Consider the following 22,174-nt stretch of genomic DNA (forward strand, 5'->3'; position numbering starts at 1 on the left):
CTGGGCAGGACACATCTCTAAGCCCGGGCGCCTCGTCGTCTCCGCCTTCATAAGGACTCTGCAATCAATGCAGAAAGGCTTTGAACGCTTTCTTCACGACTCATTCACAACACACCGATACGGTTAACCACAACTTACAACGTTACAAGGCACACGTGAAATGAAAGGTAGGCAGGCAGCGGCAACACCTGTCTATCCTTTTCCACGCCCAGTAACGTTAAGTTACATTGAATGCAAACCGCTAAGCGAAAGCTAACGTTAGCTTAGCATCGTAGATAAATAAGCGGTGTACACTCGCTCTTAAAATGTATATTCTATAGTTATCCATGGCTATTCGTGTTCAAATGACAATTCATTTGAACAGTAACGTAAGCTATTTAGAATAAGGGGAGCTATGTTGCCGCGGCCTAACGTTAGCTACCGTAGACGTTGGCTATGTTAACGCTGGCTGTATTCATCGCCTTTTGCTGCTAACACTAAAGTTCAGTTTTAAAACAACAATGGTACCGCCGGGTTAAACCGCTAAAGTCGACCTGTTTGCCAGCCAACGTTAGCACCCATCATTATAAAAATACTTACGTTGCTTTTTTTCTTATCGCCTTTAAACTTAGCATCGGCGTCGCATTCGATGGTACGTAAAATCACTTCTTTTCAGGCGTGAAAATCTGAGGCCATCGGCGTTCAATCTTCGGCGATGACAACAAAATGATCTCCGCCTCCTCAGAGCAGTCCACAGATCTAAATAGCATGCTTGAGCGTCAGCTGTAGGCTTTAGACCAATCCAACATCTGTGAAGTCGCGTAGGTAACCGCAGCCCTGAACACACCGCCTGTGTGATTGGCTCGTTTTTGCGGGTTGCGTTTAGGGATGTCTGAATTTGGCCGTTAATCATAAAACTAAGCTGTAAACTGAGAAGAAGAAAAAAAAAGTGTGCCCACGCTCCGACTACCACTGGACAGTATAGCACAATTCTAAATTCCCTGAAAGAATTGCATGATTGTTTTGACGGACTTGGCTGTACGATTGAATTAAACTGGAGTGAATTAAAGCTTTCCGGAGGCTTTTATTTTGACAGCAGGTCTTTTGCCCGGAAAATACTGACTGCAGCGACATGAATCGTTGGCATTGACATATATATAAGATCGTTGGTAGTCAAAGGTCCAGGCAGTAGACTTTGAGAGGCGTAGGAAATTCTTCCACTGTACCTCCATGTTCAATATTGCATGAACTGCAGGGTAGGCTAATGCTCTTGATTACATTTACATATTTGAATTAGTTACTTTATACAATGTAGCCAAATGTATAAAAGTATACACTTGAACTGAGTTGTCTGAGTCTGCCTAACGATCAAGTATTTTATTCATGTCGTTGCTGTTAAGTCACCGTGGATCAATAAGTGTATAATGAGTATAAGTGACTTAATGAATTTCAACATTCACTGTTTACTTATATCTCTCAGTATTCAGCTTGTGCACCAGTGCTGTCAGAGTCCAGGTGACCTCTACCCTAGATACTATTCTCTGTTCACAGGTGATGTTGAGGAGTGTATTCAGATGCATTAGGACAAATCCTGTTGCTGGCCAAAGGAGTATGTCTCAAAGTAGCCTTGCTGGAAAGGTAGCCATAGTCACTGCCTCTACAGATGGGTAAGAATTCCACGATGATTTCCTGTTTTGCCTATACTGCTGCTATACTAAAATACACAGAACAGTTACTAAGAAAATTGCGTTGGCAACAGTTAGCTGCCCTGATGAAGCAGTGATAAGGAATGAAATATAACATGAAACATTTCCCTTGACGATATAATCTATAATAGTTTGTGATCCTATGAACAAAGACCTTTCTCTGTAAGACAGCTGAAAAAGTTCTCCTAGTTAAAGAAAGGACATTTTTAAGTTGGTATTGAGAGCATCCTCACCTTTGCAATAACTGAACTGTGACAGCAACACCCCAGGTCAAGACAGGAAAAGGCTGAGCAAAGTGGTGCATCAAACTGTATCTCATGGTCTACCTAACCTTGAAATTTACACCTCTAGACTACAAAAAAGGGACATTTTTACAAATCTTTAAAATGGCTAAAAAATATTAGAACAAGTACAGCCACACTAAATGGTATGTACACAGTGGAACCCATCATATGGTGCTGATGCTATCCAATGTTCCTATGGGAACATTGGATTTATCTATATATATTTTTTTATATATATACATTACATTTTTATTATTTGACTATGATCATTTTGCATTTTTACCACTTGTTTTATGTCTTTAGTACGGTCATGTTATGTTCTAAGGTTCTGTTTTGATTTATGTGAACTCTCTTAAAGCAAATTCCATTTAGGTACATTGAAATGGTAGCCTGACAAGCCAGACCCGCAAATTAAATTAGCTGCCGCTTGGGTGCGTCTAGATTTCTAGGCTATTGAAATGGCCATAAAGCATCAAATCTCGAATCTTGAAATCTCAAAGGATGGCATCTGAAATGATGTCAAACATTTGTCTCATAATAGCATCATGTAAGACAGCTATATTGATGGTAATAGCAGTTGTTACAGACTTGATCCCTTACTGCTTTTCTTCTCCTCCTCAGAATTGGTTTAGCTGCAGCTCAGGCTCTGGGAAAGAGAGGAGCCCATGTGGTGGTGAGCAGCCGGCGGCAGGCCAACGTGGACAAGGCTGTGGCACTGCTGCAGAGCCAGAGCATCCAAGTGACCGGGACCACCTGTAATGTTGGCAAAGGAGAAGACAGAGAAAAACTGGTTCAAATGGTAAGTACCACAGTTATATGGTTCTCAAACAACTGCATCTACAAGTTTGGTTAACATGGCCGCATACCAATAATTATGAAGTTGTCGTTGATTAATTAGACTCATAAGCTCATTAATAGTCTCATTCTGTGTTTGGAGTAGACTCTGGATCAGTGTGGAGGCATCGATATCCTGGTATCCAACGCAGCAGTTAACCCCTTCTTTGGAAACATCATGGACTCCACAGAGGACGTCTGGGACAAGGTACACACAAATGAAGCCCTGGGATTCACAGAAGAATTGTTTGAATGAGGCTCCTGTCTCTGAAAAATGATTCTTCTTCCTCCTTTCATTTATTTTAAAACAGTATAATTAATGGGATCATTTCTACATTTCTTTCTAGATCCTGTCTGTAAATGTGAAATCGGCCTTCCTCATGACTAAGTTGGTGGTGCCTCATATGGAGAAGAGGGGGTGAGTGTCAAACTAAAAGATAATCCAAACAAAATAAGACTATACAACTCTTCACTGTACATTTAATTAACACAAATGCTCTATTTTTCTATTTAGAGGGGGAAATGTAGTATTTGTGTCATCTGTGGCTGGATACCAACCAATGCAGGTCAGTGAGAGTATAAGCGGAACAAACATTTGTATTAAAGTGTTCATATTGTTCTAATTTCCAGGTTAATAATTGTATTTATAGGTTATATCAGAATAGGTTTACATGGTTTAATTTTCTAAAAACACCATATTTTTGTTGTACTGCACATTGCTGCAGCTCCTCTTTTCACCCTGTGTGTTGAGCTCTCTGTTTTAGCTACAGAGTGAGGCATCTCACTTCTGTTCCATCTTTGTTGGGAGTCGCACATGCGCAATAGCTAGGTAAGGACTACTAGCCAGTCAGAAGGAGAGTATGAGGTCGTGCCATGCTAGCAGCTAGGCGAGCATTATAACGTGTTACAAAGTGACGCACGTTCATCATGGAAGTAAAGGCTGGACTACAATAGAGCTGTTTGGAGCAGTTGGTGAACAGTGTTTTCTGTTGGAGATGGTAAGTCCCTTTGGGGTGGACTTTTGGCTTTTTCACTTTGCAAACCTACAACGTGTACAAAAAAGATATATAACACAATAAAGGAATGGGAAAAAGCCAAAAAGCATAATATGAGCACTTTAAGATAAATAGGAGGTACTACAGACTCCCCATAGAACTATTCTATACTGTTAGTTGTAGTTCCAATGTGCATGTGTATGTTATGGACACTGTGTCTCTGTCTCTGCAGGCCCTGGGTCCTTACAGTGTGAGTAAGACAGCACTGCTGGGTCTGACCCGGGCGCTGGCTCCTGAGCTGGCCCACAGTAACATAAGAGTCAACTGCGTGGCCCCTGGAGTCATCAAGACCCGCTTCAGCTCTGCGGTGAGGAGAAAAACACACTGTCCTCTTTGTATCACACGCTTAAAACATGGGAGTTTTCTTTAATTTACTCTTGGTAAATGTTGAAGTCTCTATAATACACCACTGTTTTGTCACAGTTATGGGGAAATGAAGACCTCATGGACGAGTTTAAAAGGCAGCTCAGCATTAAAAGGTACAGCTCATGCTCACATGGAAGTTTGTCGTTAATATGTTGTACTATGCACACATGACTACCATATTTCATCTTTCCCTTTTAGAGTCGGAGAGCCAGAGGAAGTGGGTGGAGTGATTGCCTTCTTGTGCTCTGAGGAGGCTTCCTACATCACTGGAGAGACCATCACAGTGACTGGAGGGATAGGCTGTCGACTGTGAATCTCCAGTGGCGACGAATTTGCACTTAATTGTGTGTTCCTGTGTAGATATGTTTTGATTAGTAAACCTTTGTATGAGAGCTATAATTCGCCAATATAAGCCAGGATACTGAGGAATGTGAAATCCTATAACCAATTCTTGGTTTCCTGGGTGAATTTCCGTGTAAAGATTTCTACTCTGTGACAACTAATTTCATCCTCACAGTCCACGTGATAATATGTCATTAACTTTCTAAATAAATGGGAAGGTTTTCATGGATTTTCACTTCTTCACAAACTGCTCCTGGTTGATGTTTAAGTACTTAAATATAATGTACATCTGATTGACAAGCCCAGTTGTGGATGGGTTTTAAAATTATTTACTTATTACTTCTGTATCACATGTTGATTTATTAATTGGGTGTCAGGAGCAGTTCAAGAGCATGCTTCAGTATCAAACGGGCAGTCCACCAATGTGACCCAAAGACACTTTAACATGGTGAATGAAATGCAAAATAATGTACAAAGTGTCATTTTTTATTTAATTTTATTAACTCAGCATATTGCAGTTTTAAAATATTTATAAAGTGACTTATTTGTAACAGATAATCCAGATATTGTCTGGTCTTTATTTACAAGCACACTGTAAAGTAACAATTTAAAATAACACAATTGTTGCCCATAATCATAAACCCATAACAGAACAGTGCCTATAATCTGTGACGATGCCATTTCATGGCTTGTTTTCCATGATGACAAACCACTGATTCAAGTTCAAATCTGATTCAGCTACAATGAAATCAAATCGAGAGAAAGATAACGAAAATTAATGTCCATCAGCCACAGTCGCTGGCATTCCAAATTATTTTTGTCTTTTCTCCTCTGGCATCATTCTGCCGTTAGTTTCCCAACACCAAACTTGACAAAGTGAAAATCCATTTCCTTATCTGCGCTTGCTGCCAGCAGACGTCAATTCCCACCGTGTCATCCCAGGCTTCCAGTACTCCCTCAGAGTGGGAACATATGTGCCGTGTTTGGTCTTGTAGTAGCGCTTCATAAACAGCTGAGGGAGACAGAGTCAGTTACAACAACACTGACGACAGAAGAAAGTTATCAGTATTTAAAATTTACTTTAGTTTTTGTGTCATTTTCAATTAAAAGTTTGAAATATTGTACTGCTTTACATATGTAACACACTTTTCAAAAACAATAATCGTCAAGTGTCTTGTTCGGTGAATTCCGAAGGCTTAAATGTGACATCTGTTTGAAATTGCACGTTGTAGTCAATCTTTTTTCATTAACCTGCAATGATGTTGTGCAACAGATTATTCCTCAGGATTAATTTCAATGCCAGATTTCTTTTTTTAAATACAAATTTAAAATAGCTAAAATATTTAAGGGATGCCTTCTGTAATTTGACACATTTTCAAGGATTTTCACTGCCGGTGGGAACCATTTCTCCTGTTTGTAGAGTACATACCCTGCCTTTGAAGTTCTTTGTCGCCTCATCCTCAGAATCCGCTACGTAGTCTTCACTGTCTCTTGGAAGGGCCGACGTTCCTGAAAACAAAAGAAAACATAGTTTAACTAAAACCTGTGCAGGTCATTTTTTTTTGCTAATCTTTTCTTTTTAATTCCTTACTTTCAATTGACATGATTTGTTAAATCACCTGTGTTACTCCGTTGCTGAAAGGGAGACATGCTTATACTTGGTGACACGGGATAATTTCTGTCAAGAAGAAACAACATAATTAAACCATGAAGTCAAATCCTTTTTTTTTTTTTTTTTATTAATTAGGTTTCAATCTTTAACTAAGCTGTTTTGCTAGAGCCATTTATAATTAAAGTCTAAACACAACCAGGAAACTGTTAAATCTTAAATAGGTTTGTTTTTATAGGACCTGCAGCTCTAAAAGAACAATCAATATATACATATTTAAATCACTAATCATTTCTCACAGAGACAGAAAAATAAAATGAAGCCGGAAACATTGAACTAAATCAGTGTTTTATTGTATATGGAGGGTTCAAACAATGGTCTACAATATTTAATACAACAGTTAAACATTTTGTCCCTGTGGGTTCCTGAAAGGTCAATTTAAAATGTCTGGTTCTGCCATGTAACTGCAGCGATCACTGGTATGTTCAATAATTAAAACACAGGAATCCAAGGCAGAGAAAAAGCTAGTTCCAAAATCCAAAACACAATGTAATTTAGCATTTATTTTAAGCTAGCAGCAGCATTTTTGCAATACAACTTGACATAATACTAAGGCGTACTTTGTACCATGTGCACTGTGTATTCCCATGTCTCTTACTCTTTATTGTCCAGGCCAGGAACATCCAAGTCAGGATTTTGAGGGTGGTTGCCTTTATGTGTTGGAGCTTTCCCCCGTGACTTCCTCCTCTGATTCTTCGGTTTCATATACAAGGATTTTCCTCCTCTGTCAGTCATGTTAGCGCTAGCAGGAGTCAGAGACAGTTTTTCAATAATAACTCTGGGTTGGTTGCTCAGACAAGAGACCAAAAGGGAGCAGATCGATGGGTCTTCGGGCAGGTGCAGCGTTTTGATACCCAGCCGGGTCATACAGGTTTCAAGGACTGCTCTGTTATGCGCCTCGTTTCTTACAGCTTCGTCTTCTTCGCTCTCATTTGTCCTCTGGTCACCTCTATCCTGCCCGAGCAGGCTTGCTCCATTTCTCAAACTGCTGCGTATCCTCTTTTTCCCAGTTCTGGTCATACCTAACACTTCTTCATCCTCATCGGATTCATTTTCTCCGTGGTCAGGTTGCTTGCGTTTAATTCCACTGCTTCTTTCTGAGGCGTTCCTCTCCTCTTCCGCTCCATCATTTTTGACTTTTTGCCTCTGTTTAACCACAGTGAATTTCAAGTACTCTGTTGGGTGCAAGTGCTCGTTGGTTGCATCTTTTGAACTGGCTGCCTCGCCACCTCTCAGTGTTCTGATCATAACTGGTACATCTTCATTTGATATTAGTCCGATAACCGGTGTAATAAATGGCGTTTTGTCTCTTGTCTGTGTACCAGCAGACAGTTCCACAGCAGACCCTTTGGCTCCTGTTGGTTGATTTGAAGGTATTCTTCCAGAGGGTGGCAGAGAAAGTGAAGCCAGGATGGAGTCTCCCATGTTTGGAGGGAGGGATGCTGTAAAAACCAAACAACATGTGGATAATTAGAAACAGGGTATATACAGAAATCCTGGAGGTAAATTCAATACCTTTTAATACCTTCTCAATATTTTTTAAAACCAACACGCCATTGAGTTACAGGTTTATACGGCAACACGTTTCTAACCATTAAACGGAGTTTGATATTTATAAAACTACACCCTCTTGGCAAATAGAACAATGCAGATAGGGAAAGTCAATAGAATAGATTGCATTTATTCCACCTATTGAATAAAATTAATAGATTAAATAAAATGATAAATTAAAGCAGTTCAAAGAAACAAGCATTCACTGATGCCATTATAACCACTTAAAACTAAGTGAACCTTCTTCTGTATATACAGACACCCAAATGAGTACACATGGAAAACAGTCCATGAGGCAAGTGAAATACAAGAAAACAGACATACACACAGACAAGCAAACAAGCATTCACCGTTTTGACTTTCTTGTGATGCCATTATAACCATTATAAACTAAGTGTACCTGTGATCTCATGGTAAGTGCTTCAATTTAATTGCTTTTTCTTCCCCACTAGGGGTGCATACTGCTCAAAACCAACATGAAAAACATAGCTAGTAATGTCACTCAGCGTTTTGTTTTGTTGTTAAACCGTGTGTAAAATGAGCGGTGACGTTAAATCACCGGTTTCAGGCAACGACACCGTCTATTTGCTGGATGGTTTAAAGGTGCTGACACACTAAGCCGACGGCCAACCGTTGACAGAAAAGCCAGCCGAGATGATCAGTCGCGTGCCCAAGGTCAAAAAAACTGCCTCGGGACACACTGAGGTGACACCGACTTGAGAAACGTAATAAGTCTACATAGCAGCAGGCGGCGCTACTCTGTATTGCTGCCAAAGAAATGAAAACCGGCAGCTGATTGGACGAACGCGTCACATGGGTTTGTTTTCTCCGGAAATTCAAAGCCAGACTGTCACGGCGGCCGTTCAGAATACGATCTCATATTGTACTAAAATAGTTCACTGAAACATGTTTCTGAAAACATTTTAAGCGAGAAATAGGCCATGCAGTTACTGAATCTGTCTTCATTTCAGCTCCACAAAGGTCAGTTTAAAAGATTTTCGTCAGATTTTGAAAGACTCTAGTCACGCTCATTCCGCTCGTCATTTCCGGGTGAGTCCCGACTGCCCTGCCGCCGACTGAACACGTCAAGTCAGCCAAAATGAACACAGACAGCCCCCCAGACGGACGACGGCACGGGACACAACGAACAGATTCGAGTCACTGACCTCGCCAGACTGTCCAACAGCCGACATTCGGCCTAGTGTGTCTACACCTTAAGGTAACTGTCGGTAGCTAACATTAGCAGATAAGCCCATTGACCGCGACGTTACTGTTCATATTTTGGCACAATCAATGTTTCTGACAATAGTAGTAGTGGTCATAGTGACTGAAAGTGTGATGTGAGATGCTAAAAAGAATCTACACGCTGTTTTCAGTTAACGTTACTTTTTGACGTTCAACAGCCCCACCCCCGCTGCTGAAAACAATTCTAGAGGAAACAATGTCATCCATCACAGCATCTACATTGAGAGCTAGGAGTAGATAGCATATTTTTTCAGAACTTGTTCAAATAAATTATTTAGGTAAAAGCAATGACATTTCCACACTGTTACGAGAATGCACAAAACCACCTTGCACACCGAGACCACTTACACATGTCATTAATCAATCTGAATAAACTATCCACTTATACTGTCCCTATACAATATTTTCTTACCATGCTGAGATGCCACCTGCCAACTGCTTGCCCTGGAGGAACGTTTGCACTATACTCTTCATCTGTGTGATGCACCATTCAGGATCTCTGTTCATGTTTGTTGGATACAAACAACTTTTAAACAAAGCAGAGCTGCTGCTGGCTAACAGCGGTCTTTGGAATCGGCTTTGGCCGCGACTCTGGAAGACTTGGAGTTAAGCTTTTCTTTGAGAAAAGAAAGAACGGCACTGCAGTAATTCTTAAAAAAGGAAGATGTGTTTTGAGTTTTGCCGACCGGATACGGCAAAAGTTTAATCTATCAACTAGCTCCGCTATCTTCATTGTTCTGCTTGGTTGTAGCGTGCAGAGGGAATTTGAAAGACAACCGTTTATCCCGCCCCTCGGATTGAGCCCTGCCAATGGTGAGTTCCCAGACCCAACATCTGGATGTGGGTCTGGCTTGTCAGGCTACAATAGGCTATTACCCGATTCGGGATAGGATATAATATCACACGGACTTTACAAGATCAACTTAAATAGACATAATAAAACAAATGGACAACTCATAGTTTGCAAAAAAATTATTCAAAAAATGTATACCTCGTAACAATTAATACCTTTTAATGGCCTTAATTTTTACTAATTTGATTTACTACCTTTTAATACTTTTTAAAACCCTGCAGACACCCTGAGAAATCTACAATGAAGGCCTCACAGTTACTGTCATTCTAGCTAAGAATCTAAGCTAAGAAATGATCTAGTTCTACCTGCATTCTCCAGATGACCTAGACAAGTTTGATGTTGAAGCAATATCTTCAAGAGCTGGGGTTGGGTGGCTGCCCGCGCACACTCCTGCAGGACAGGGGGGGCATCACTGAGCCACGACACAGTCTGGAGACAAATTATTAATACACACACACACACACACACACACACACACACACACACACACACACACACACACACACACACACACACACACACACACACACACACACACACACACACACACACACACACACATTTTTATATGATTACTAGCTATTGTGAAAACAAAAATATACTCATCCACTGCAAATTAAATATTTATTTTTCCTAATGTGTTCTTGCAGACTAAAACTTACAACTAAGAGCTTTATGAAACAGACTGAGTTAACTTTTTACAGAAAATGTTCTCTGTAAAGCAGGAATAGCTATAAATAAGGTGTAATTTGTGACAAAACAAGGGAAGCTGTTCTCAAAAGCACCCACTACCTGAGCTAGGCTGGGAACTGGGAGCAACTGGTCCAGTCGAATCAAAAACTCCCACAGCAGTTTCTCTAGTTCCAGGTCAAACTTTGTACCATAATCCACGGGAAACTCCTCCTATGAGAAGAGAGAATAAGAATTGTTGGCCCTTACATTCCTACGTACATCAACTGAGAAATGATCACGATAGAGATTGAAATCAGTTGCTGCTAGGGCTGCCACCTCTTAGTCGATTAGTCGACTAATCGGTCGTTTTGGTCTTAGTCGACTAAGATTTCTTTAGTCGATTAGTCATTTTTTTATGCTTATTCATGCTTAATTACTCATTTCCAAGAAACTTCTGAGCACATTTATGGTAAACACAAGATTTAAAGTGGTGCTTTTGCAGGATTAATTGTGGAGAAATTTTACAGATGGTTAATTAACGACATTTATATTGTGCTTTTCTAGTCTTAACCACCTCTCAAAGCACACAGCTCTGTCAATTAAATCAACTAATCGTTAGTCGACTAAGAATTTCTTTAGTCAAGGACAGCCCTAGTTGCTGCTGCTATATGATTGCAATTAAACACTAGTAGAGGGATTTACCTTGAAGAACTGTTCTCTCTCGGTTGGGTCTTTTAGCAGAGTATGAACCAGTGAATGGAAACCTTCGACTGTTCTCATGATTTTCACATCCCTCCTCTAGGAGAAAAAATAGCAACAAAAATAATTACATACATGAGTGATAGCATATCAAATACATCATATTGACAAAACACCAACCGTGTGGCATTATTTTTTTTTATTAATATTGTCAAGTTATTTTTTACATTACTGTTAAGGTATGCAAATGTTGAAATAGTCTACTGAAGCAATGTGCCAAGAAGCATAAAGAGTCTGCAGTTTTTCTTTGGAATAAAAACCTTCAAAGTGTTCACAGTGAAACAAATGGCAATGCAATTTGTTGTGGGATTATGAACATCAAATATAATTTACCACAGTAGGAGCAGAGGAGGATGACAGAGCAGCAGGAGCACGGATCCTTTCCAGGTGTGGCATTATCACTTTTTCATCCAGCTGTGTACAGCACAGCTCCAAGATTAACTGAGAAGAAGGGTAAGGTTGATGAACCGTGCAGTCAAGCCAGGAATATAATACTGAAACATACATGGTAATAATGCAGTCAGACACAGAGATAGGGGAGGAGAATAAAATAGACCGGCATGTCAAAATCTCACCCGTCCTCTGAGCCCCAGCGCCAGCTTGCCCTGGTGTCTCACAGTGAGCAGCCCAGGGACAGTCTCGCAGGCTGATGTGACGAATTCCTCCACAACCCCATACTGCATCACATCCCTCTGCTTCATCACTTTCCAGAGGGCTGCAGACACCAGGCGCACAGGCGGGGCCAAGAGCTGGAGTGCAGCAAAAGGAAGGCTGGTGTCTGTGCAGGAGACAAAGCACGGCGCAAGAACAAATGAGATAATGGAAATACATTCTTAGGCTTTGTTGTGCTTTTGACAAATATTGTGCAAAGATGTGATGCCCCCTGGTGAGGCTGTGCATATATTACTTAATTGATATGATAATAAAGCAGGAGTCTACCATCAGCTGTCAAGCTGTGTCTGCTGGGGTGAGGATGTGGCATGACGTTACACTGACAGTCACTTGCCACAACCTAAGTTAGTACTTGAATCAATGTAACGTTAAACCATGATCACTACATTACTGACAAAATGATTTCACATCTAGTTTTAAAGTAATCCCAGCTATTAACACTTACCATCTTCAATTGGTTTTCTTCTAACATTTGCCATACTACTGAATCCGTCAGTCAGATATTCAATGACCACAAGCTCACGCTAAGACACTAAGGTTAGCTTAGCAACTTTGACACATTAGCTACTCCCCGAGTACACTTCAAAGCTGAGGCGGAACTAACTCGTTTATCCATGCAAAGTTGTTTAGGAAATGCTGCTGAGATGATGTTTACTAACTCCGGTGATTCCTGAATGTACCTATCGTTACACCTCAGTACCACTGTTGTTGTTTACCCGCTTGAAAACAAAGCTAGCAACACTTGTATCAAAACTTCGGCTTCTCATCCTCCCGCCTTCACTGCACCATTCAATCTTCTTAAATCTTCACTGGGGCGCACCGGTTTGGCGGTGCTTCGCGCATTTGCAATAAAATACATTGGTTCGAACGAGGCACTCCGTCCGAGCGCGAACTATGAAATATGTAAAACAAGCGCACCAAAAGATGTTGACAGGATATGACGTTGCAGATCTGACAGCCAAAGGATCTAAAAAATAGTTTAAAAAACACAACAAAATGTAAGGCGGAATGGTTTGCAGAACGTCAGAGCATTTTAAGGAGCATAATGAATACGAATTATGTACCAATAAAACTAAGATAATGGCCCAGAGAAAAGGCTAAAAACAAGAACACCAAGTTTTATGTCCCTGCAATGGGAATATATTTGCCTAAACATGATTTAATATTGGAAGATATCAAGGTTGTTGTAATATCTATCTATCCCTTACAAGTATTAGAGTCAGATAAGTTCCATGGGACAATGTATATGTCAGCTCATATAGCTTATTACAGCTATAGAGGGTTGTATATGTCAGCCAATAAGTAACAAGAAATTGCAGTACATAAAACAATAACAAATATAAGGGCTCCAAAACTGTTAATTTATATTATATGTTCATTTGGAAACATAACCAGATTTTTTTAATCTGGTTATTTTTTTATTTCTCAAATATCAATATTGCTATCAACCTCAAATATCCAGTCAGGCCATAAGTAATAATAACTAAAGGATGTCTTTCATATACACACACAGGCGAGATGAACTTTGCCTTGTGCTATTCTGTATCTGAGTTATCACCAGGTTTGGGGCAAAGTCCAGCTGCTGGGTCAAACACCAGCAGCACTGATGTTATCACCATTCCAAAACACCATACGAAAAAATAAGTTGGTGACAAGAAACTGATGAGCATGGATACAACATCTTCATTTATCAAGTAAGTGTGAGAATTACTTTTGGCCTGTTGATATTGTATTGATTTGCTTTTGATCCTTACGCTTGATCAACAATCCAAACAACATTGTGTGGCTGTTGGAGCCCCCAAATTGAATATAAGCTACACAGAAAAATAATTAACTCAATGAATTTGAACCAAATGTAATTTTGAGCTATGTTATATTATGACATTTTAAAGTGTTGGCCAGTGTGACATGTCACAGGGGAAAAACAATGTGGAAATACAATTAATGATCCATTTAGTGGCTTCAGTTTCAAGCTCCTGGTATTGTGCAAGCCGGCTCTCTGCCACACTGTCATGGCTTAGTGGGACACTTGAATAGAACAGAATCATTGTTAGTGTTATTAATAATACATATGGTCTTTCCTCAGATCTGTGACCAAGCGAGTGTGGTCTCCACCACAGCGTCCCTTCAGAGTGTGTTGTCACAACAGGGAGACCAGGAAGGGCATCACAGCCGGGACCCTGGAGGAGCTGAGAGAGAGGGTGAGAGTGGCTGTAAAAGATACATAATGCATGGAAAGAAATAACACAAGTGGTTCTGAACAGGGTAATGCTGCTTGCAGTATATGTAATATGATTAATATTGTTATATAATGTAATAAAAATCAGAAGGAATGTAAAAGAAAAATTCATTATAAAATGATGTACCTACATGTTTTTCTTGAATTAATTTAGTATAATAAATGTATAAAAATAAAATAAAAGGAAAACATTAGCCGTTTATTAAGAATTAAGTATACAACTTAAATAATCACTTACTAAAAAATCTCAACAATATAATGTCTAAAATCCTATGTCAGATATGTGATCATATCATGGGTCAAGGCTGCACTCACAGGGGTATAAAGATAAGATGTCTGGCCCATATAGCTATGGGCCAGACTGAATTTTCGGATAAAGTTTGAATATAAATTATGTGTAACTGCTGGCCAATTTAAAGTTGCTACAGTTGGATTAAAGAGTAACATGCAGTGGTGGAGGAAGTGTTCAGATCCTTTACTTAAGTAAAAGTACTACTATCACACTGTAAAAAATACTCTGTTACAAGCTAAAGTCCTGCATTGATAATGTTACTTAAGTAAAAAGTATGGAAAAAGTGTCAACCTAAACGTTGACATTTTTTTATTTTATTTTAAATTTTGACACAGAAAAACTAAACGTTGCAGGTCGACAGATAGACAACACAAGGGTTAAGAAATCAGAAGTTTAGCGCTGTGCCTCATATTTAACGCTGGTAACATGGCGGGACTTCAGATCAAATTACTAATTCATGGATGAAATAAGTACTGAGAGCATTAGGAAAATGTACTTAAAGTATTAAAAGTAAAAGTACTCAATACAGAAAAATCTTCACATTTTAGAAAGTGGAAACGATCCAAACAGTTCTGTGTTTAATGGTCTAATCATTTCAGCTGTAGGCCTATATATTGTGTGGTTAGTTTAATTTAGTTTAATTTAACAATGTATTTTATAAACTATGTGTTTTCTTTGAAAAATCTTAATTTGTAAAGTAACTAGTAACTAAAGCTGTCAGATTAATGTAGTGAAGTAAAAAGTACAATATTTCTCTCTGAAATATAGCCGAGTAGAAGTAGAAAGTGGCATGAAAAGAAAAGACTCAAGTAAAGTACAAGTACCTCAAATCTGTACTTAGGTGCAGTACTTGAGTACCATTCCACCACTGGTAACATGAATGTGTTTTCATCTGACTACCAGATTGATATAAACAGCCTCATATTTCTATGAGAATACGCTGTTCTGGTTGACTAAAGGCTGATCAAATGCTTGTGTCTGAAATCTGTATCACTGTTGTAACTGGATTACAGCTCATTTGTTGTCATATACAGTACATTTGTATTACAAGACAGAAGAAGGTATACTATTTAGAATATTAAAGCTTTTTTTTTTCTCAAGCGCACATTATTCCAGAGCAATTTGAATCTGTGCCGTATAGGTATGCCAGGCTTTGCTGCTGTCCCTGTCTGCAGTGTCTCTGTCTCTGGTTTGTGAGGAGGACGGTACAGAGGTAGACTCCGACGAGTTCCTCATGACCCTGCCTGACAACACCAAACTCATGGCTCTGGAGCCTGGACAGACATGGAGACCACAACCGGTTTGTTTGACCAAAATAGCCAATAGTTATTAATTAAATAGCATATACAATATGCATCCCATCTGCATTTACGTAAAACAGATTTAGCACTCTTGTCGGTTTGGGTCATGCTTTTTGTCTTTACATGATACACTATTATGACACTCTGTGCATCACTAATGTTTATTCATGTATGTGACTGTTGTCTCTGATCCCCCAGGGTGCAGTTGTGTACAAATCTCAAGACCACAACAAGCCTCGGACCGGACAAGACATAGCTCGAGTCACCTTTGACCTTTACAGGATGAGCCCAAAGGACGTGTTTGGCTCCCTGAGTGTGAAGGCCACGTTTCAAGGCCTGTACTCTGTGAGCGCTAACTTTCAGTGTCTGGGGCCCAAGAAAGTCCTCAGGTAAGCTCAGGGGAAGGGGGTTACAAAAAAGTAAATAAAGACACTACTTAAAAAATAACATCTGCTTCTTTCAGACATGTACTGCTGTTGTAGATTGTTTACTACATCCTTTCAGGGGTAGAAGTAAAAGTGCCAACACAACACTGTAAAAATAGCCTACTGCATTAATAGAAACTCATTTTGGTCACAAGCCAAAATATTATAAAATACAAATAAATGTAGTGGAATAAATAGCAGTAGTTCACTGTGAAGTACTTAAAAATTGTACTTGAGTAAATGTAGGCCTACTTGCCATCTGTGTCTTATTTTTTATTTATTTTAAAAAAAAAAAAATTTTTTAAAAAAAAAAAAAAAAAAAAAAAAATTTTTTTTTTGTATAAAAAAAAAAAAAAAAAAAATAAAAAAAAAAAATTTTACACAAAAAACCCATTTAAAAAACCCCACCCCAATCAGTACAAAATCATACTTATACCACTTTATCTCTCTTATTTTTTTTTAGAGAAGCCCTGCGTGTAGCCTCCACCCTCCTTTACGCCGCTGGACACCTACTTATCACTTCTGCCTCCATGATCCGCCGCATTATCGAAGGTGCTGAGCTTTGGCAGCCACAGAGGACAGAGTACACAGCCAGCTGGAACTGATGGAGCCAAGAGAGACCTATTTAGTGGTAACATCTGATATCATTGTTGACTTAATAGGGATTGGTAGGCCAGTCTGAGATCTTTTGACTCTATTCCCATAACTGAGCACCCTATTGGGTAGTTATTATATTGTTTAATTGTTCTGCTGTTTACCTCCTTCAGATGGGGGAAATAAACCACTTTTTTTACACATGACCATCTGTTAAGGTAATATTAAGCAAACCCAATAAGTCTTATGAATGATTGTATGACCATTTTCTTCTTCATCCTTCAATATTTTGACTATACTTCAGGTTATAAACAAATTGTAACAGACAAAAAAGAAAATCTTTAATGACTTAAGTGTCACAAACTGTTTTTAGTAACAAAAGAGGAAGCTTAGTGATCTAGCTGGATAAAATAAGAGTCATAACTATTCATGTAGTTTTTCTATTTTATTTGTGCAATATATTTTACATAATATCCTAGAATTGTATTTTATTTTTGTTAATTTGGTGTGGATAACGTGTTGGCAGGTGAACTTGTTTCAATCTGCTCTGAGATTACAGCCACTGTGGCTGTTATTTTGATCTGAAATGCCACTGACTTTTAAAAAAAAACATTACACTACTGAGAAAAAAGTTTTCATTCATTTTATAGTTTATGAATGTTTAGAGGTAACCAATCACAAGATGAGTCATGTTCGAACCATGAAGGTGTTTTATTTGAATGACAATAAAAACTTTCACATCACAAAGTGACTCATCAAAGTAAAATTGCATCTATATTGCAAGTGAATATCTTTTGAAACGACTACAGATAAAGATACACGTTAACGACACGTAATCACAAAAATGGTAAAACAACAATATGTAAGAGGAGGCAAATTTATAGGAATGTGTCTTAACTTGTCAACCTTTTAGCAAACATCTGTCTGAAAGTTCAAAACATAAACACACAAATTACAAGTCACTAAACTGATTCTGATGCATATTTCCAAATGTGAAGAGATGATTCATCTTCATTGTCCCCAGAGGGATAATATGTACAGAGGCTGGGTCATAATTTCTACTCTGGGGGCACCGGCACACTTTCCTCCTTGCCACAGCTTTCACTCGTGTCAAGCTTCATCTCACAGGTTGCTTTATTGCCGCACTCACTGCCTGCCATTTGTGACTGTGTCTTTAACAGTGCATTCAGGCACTGCCGGTACCAGATGTTGTCTAGCGCCTGGCTGTGCTGCTCCTGATTCATCCAGCGTGGTCTTCCTTTCTTGATGTAATAGCGCATGTCACCGAACCACTGAATCAACAAGTAGCGGGGGATGTCAATCGCGTTTGCCAGTCGGCTGTAGTCATCCTTATCTGGATACTGGCAGTGCAAGAAAGCCACCTTCATCATCGCCATCTGGGTTTGCGTCTTTTTATGGCAGCGGAGCCGGGTGGAAAGTGTGCATGGGTCTACCTCATGACGATCCAGCTGTTGGCCGATGTTGGGTGAACCATCTGCAACGACAAGATCGTTGAGTATTTCCATGAACTCCTTCAGTTTGCCAACATCAGGGCCGGCACCATTGGGCTTTGTTGTCTCTGCTGCATTTGTCTGCATTTCTGTTTCCACCTCAACGTCGCTTTTCACAGGGATCAAATGAATATTTGAGGTGGACGGGGGAACAGCGTCACCTCTTTCCAGCAGTTCTGTCTGGTTATCAGTGAGAGGGGGCATGTCAAAGGCCTGAGTTTGAGAAGGAGGAATGAGCAGAGGACTTGCATCCAGCGACTCATCTGGCACAACAACGCTCTTTATGGCAGGCCGCTCTTGGACCGACAGTAATCTATTCTTTGCTTTTGACTTCTTTTTCTTCCTGGTGAAAAGTGTTGTCTCCGACTGAGTGAATATTTGCCACTCCCTCTCATCTTCATCACTTCTTATTTCTTCTTCCTCTGCTCTCTCCACAACACCCTCTTCCCGTTGCTTCATTCTCTTCATTCCCATCTTGTCCGTCACTGTCCTCCTTTTCCTTTTCTTCTGGGTATTCCCCATGTCTTCTTCTACTTTTCTGTCCTTCTCTTGCTTCATTGGTTGCACCTGCTTAATTTTTCTCTCCAATCGCTCATTATCCCTCACATTTTCTCCCATCATCCTTCCCTCACTTGCACTCTGTTCCTCCCTAACCTCTCCTGCCTTCTTCCCACCAGGCTCTTTTACCTCTCTTGTGCATTTCTTATTCTCTCCTTTATCCTCTTTTACGTCCTTCCCCATGCTGTTTTGCATCTTTTCCTTTCCCCCACTTGACAGGATCTTCCTCTGAACCTTGCGTATGTCTTTATAGTCCCAGCTGATGCCATAATGGAGCCTCTGTACCATGAACCAAACCTTCACCTGGTCTGGGTGCAGGGAGCAGCGCTGCGCCAGTGCAGCTGTCTTTTTCTCTGTCAGGTATGGAAAGCGGTCAAAGGCCTTGTTTAGCTCTGCTGCACCATCCAGCTGTAGGTTGATCTCGCTTGAGTGCACCCATATGAGCCTCTGACTGTCAGAGACCAGGGGGAGACACACTGCACTGCTCTGGTTCAGATTGAAAGCCATTGGCGCAATGTTCAGTTCTGATGAAGATTCTCCAGGAGCATTGGGTGTTTCTTGTACAAGCCTGGGGAGTCCTCCATCAGCTTTTTGCCTCATCTTTTTCCTCTGTGGCATTAACTCCTGCAACTAACAGACAAACAGAAAGGGTAAATATGTATTCATTAATAAAATTAAATTAAAAAAAACAGATACTGTGAGAAGATATAAATTTGTCACCTGTCAGATTTTTTATTTACCATTTATATAGTGGTAGATATCCTTTTACTTTAATATTTCTGGTTATGGGGCACCCGCTAGCTCACCTGCAGGACCGCACACCATGTATCAAGGCTTAGTCCTTAATCTGATGAAAACTTGATTTGCCAGGTGTCAATTTAAGACATAAATAGACAGATCTATCTAGTTTTTTTATTTATAAACTGACTAAACTGAACTTTTAGGAAAGTGTATGATACATATGATATAAAATAACATATATTGTGATGAAGGATCCATATTACCCACCTCTACTTTACCTTAACAGGATGTAAAATAAATACCTTTTTAATAGCAGTGTTATCTGTTGTTAGCTGACAGCCATGTCCATGCAGCAGTACCTTCATTTACTGTAAGTAAAAGAAGCATGCATTCAAAATTAAAATATTACATATCATGTACAAAATATAATTTCATTCTTTTGGGGGGGAGGGGCGGGCATTTCTGCCTTTATTCGATAGGAAAGCTGAGATATGAAAGAGGAGAAGACATGCAGGAAAACCGTCATAGGTTGGACTTGAACCCTAGACCTTCCACATCGAGGAATAAACCTCTGTGCCCACTCTACCAACTGAGCTAACCAGCCACGTAATAATTTCATTTTTTATTGGGTAAATGACTTATTTCAAAGTGTCAAATTGTACATATATTTTACTTTTATTACTGATTAATGTGTTTGCAGCATTTAAATGTAGTAAGTAGATAGAGCGAATTTTTATACAACATTGCTGATTTTTTGTTTCATCTTTAGCAAAGTTACCAGTGATTAGTCAGTTTAGGAACTAAAACCCAGAAAGATATAAAATTGGTGAAGAAATAAAAATTACATTTCCCTCTGAAATGCAGTGGAATAAAGTTAACGTTAGATATAATAGAAATATCATTACGTTACCCAAGTGAAGTACAATAACGTTACCTTAGTTTAACTTAACTGTTAGCATGATGGTTAACCAATCGAAATATCAAGTGCCCCGTGTTAATGTCATGTTTCAACGAAATCATTAGCTAGCTAGCTAACCATAACACCAACGAAAGAACATCAACACTCGCGTTGAATTAACGTTTAGCACCATAGATATAAAACAAGAGTTCTAGCTATGTCTATGGTTAGCACGTTAATGTAAGATCGTTAGCTAGCATTGGCTTGCTATGTAAGCTTAACAGTACTGTTGTGATTATGATACAGTAAACTTAGCGAAGTTTTCTTTACCAACAATTGTTTATCTTTAATGTAGCAGATAGTATCAAGAAGACACCGACATTATTACTAACTTCAATTAATGAATGGTTTGGAGTTCCTACCTTCAAGTACACAGAAATGTCTTGTAAGTATGACGGGATATTTTTCTCCTGATCTGGGTTCAGAGTTCAGTCCGTTTATAACGTTAACAGCGACATCTGTGATTGGTGGAGCGGACGGTTTAGAACCGTTACCATGGCAATGTTTACCGCACCGCGAAAGGCTAGCTGCTAATTCTTTGCCATGCTGCTACCACTGAAGTTGATCTTGTCTCTTTGCCTTTTTTCGTTTTTCAAAATGTTTTTTGTGCCGAATCAAATGGTTTATGGTCACGATCCATCTCGTATTTGGTAGGCTTGGTTTCAGGGTTTATAGCCCTTTATATAAGCATTTTCTGAAACATCAATAGAGCAATTGAATGGGGACATACAGAACCGGAGCTGTTTAAAAAGTGAGCGGAGCGTATACCATGCCCTGCAAATCCCACCTTCATCAAGGTTATGTTCATTTTTTGTTGAAAATGTTTATAGAAAAAAGAAAGAAAAGTTGATCCAACTGTTATAGCAGTCCAGGACACATTGATGTATTAACCATTTCTTATTAACGTTATTCATGTAGCTAGCTAGCTAACTCCTGGATTCAAAGTGGCTCACGCATGATGTTGACTATATGTGTAATAGGCTACAAATCTGTTCTCTGTACTATTTAGACTTCAGGGACAAGGTGTTTCTGTGATATTATAATGTTTGTCCCTGAAGTTGGATACATAGCAGGCTCTCACAGTTATCCTCAACTCATTCAATGCACATGCTTGTCCATCTGCAGAGAGATTGAGGAAACCTACAGAAAGGCAAGTGTTTATTTAAACAAGAATTCCTATCACAGTTGGCAGCTCCAGTCCTCTGAATGGACGGATGGAGTGTACAATTCAACAGCTCCACAAACTTAACCTGCATAATAACAATGAAGTCTATATACTGTCTATGAGTTTACCCATCTAAAACGGTTTCCGGAAAAGCCAAGCATCATAACTTTTTATAAAGGTAGAAGTAATTTGCCAGCATTAGTTTTAGCTGGATGAACAAAAGACTAAGCAGCCAGTGCCTCGAGTTTACAGCTAATTAGCTGAAAGACTAAACATATAGTTAACTTCTGTTTTACTAACATCTCTAAAATAGATTATCTCTAATCTCTAAATTGCCAACAACATGAAAAAAGTGTTCCGCTTTCAGCAGAATTTTGATCGTAGGCTCCTCATCTAAAAATAA

At 39.4% G+C, this 22,174-nt stretch overlaps 3 protein-coding genes and 1 long non-coding RNA gene across 5 annotated transcripts; 2 read left to right on the top strand and 2 right to left on the bottom strand.

The window, feature by feature from the left end:
* Nucleotides 1–24: 24 nt before the first annotated feature.
* On the top strand, nt 25–4,809 carry dhrs4 (dehydrogenase/reductase (SDR family) member 4). Of its 2 annotated transcripts, none has more exons than XM_039822647.1 (9): nt 25–167; nt 1,531–1,646; nt 2,591–2,768; nt 2,910–3,011; nt 3,151–3,221; nt 3,318–3,369; nt 4,031–4,165; nt 4,282–4,337; nt 4,423–4,809. In XM_039822647.1, the coding sequence occupies exons 2-9, from the start codon at nt 1,534–1,536 to the stop codon at nt 4,535–4,537; spliced, it is 822 nt and encodes a 273-aa protein (XP_039678581.1). In that variant the 5' UTR covers nt 25–167; nt 1,531–1,533; the 3' UTR covers nt 4,538–4,809. The 2 variants fall into 2 exon arrangements, with proteins under 2 accessions (XP_039678581.1, XP_039678580.1); XM_039822646.1 differs by lacking the exon at nt 25–167 and adding an exon at nt 804–1,235.
* Nucleotides 4,810–5,045: 236 nt separating this feature from the next.
* tinf2 (TERF1 (TRF1)-interacting nuclear factor 2) lies at nt 5,046–12,840 on the bottom strand. Its single transcript, XM_039822645.1, has 10 exons — nt 12,433–12,840; nt 11,891–12,093; nt 11,649–11,756; nt 11,259–11,354; nt 10,677–10,787; nt 10,190–10,313; nt 6,834–7,677; nt 6,186–6,244; nt 5,996–6,075; nt 5,046–5,578 (listed from the first exon to the last, which is right to left on the bottom strand). The coding sequence occupies exons 1-10, from the start codon at nt 12,464–12,466 to the stop codon at nt 5,459–5,461; spliced, it is 1,779 nt and encodes a 592-aa protein (XP_039678579.1). The 5' UTR covers nt 12,467–12,840; the 3' UTR covers nt 5,046–5,458.
* A 714-nt stretch (nt 12,841–13,554) lies between these two features.
* Nucleotides 13,555–17,585, top strand: cideb (cell death inducing DFFA like effector b). The gene is made up of 5 exons (XM_039823427.1): nt 13,555–13,681; nt 14,074–14,188; nt 15,660–15,818; nt 16,018–16,208; nt 16,708–17,585. Exons 1-5 carry the CDS (start codon nt 13,650–13,652, stop codon nt 16,847–16,849), a joined length of 639 nt encoding a protein of 212 aa, XP_039679361.1. The 5' UTR covers nt 13,555–13,649; the 3' UTR covers nt 16,850–17,585.
* A 1,843-nt stretch (nt 17,586–19,428) lies between these two features.
* On the bottom strand, nt 19,429–21,043 carry LOC120573605. Its single transcript, XR_005641738.1, has 3 exons — nt 20,969–21,043; nt 19,951–20,016; nt 19,429–19,537 (listed from the first exon to the last, which is right to left on the bottom strand). It is a non-coding gene; the product is annotated as an uncharacterized LOC120573605 (long non-coding RNA).
* Nucleotides 21,044–22,174: the final 1,131 nt, after the last annotated feature.

This window comes from Perca fluviatilis, chromosome 14, assembly GCF_010015445.1.
Source record: "Perca fluviatilis chromosome 14, GENO_Pfluv_1.0, whole genome shotgun sequence".
Taxonomy (NCBI): domain Eukaryota; kingdom Metazoa; phylum Chordata; class Actinopteri; order Perciformes; family Percidae; genus Perca; species Perca fluviatilis.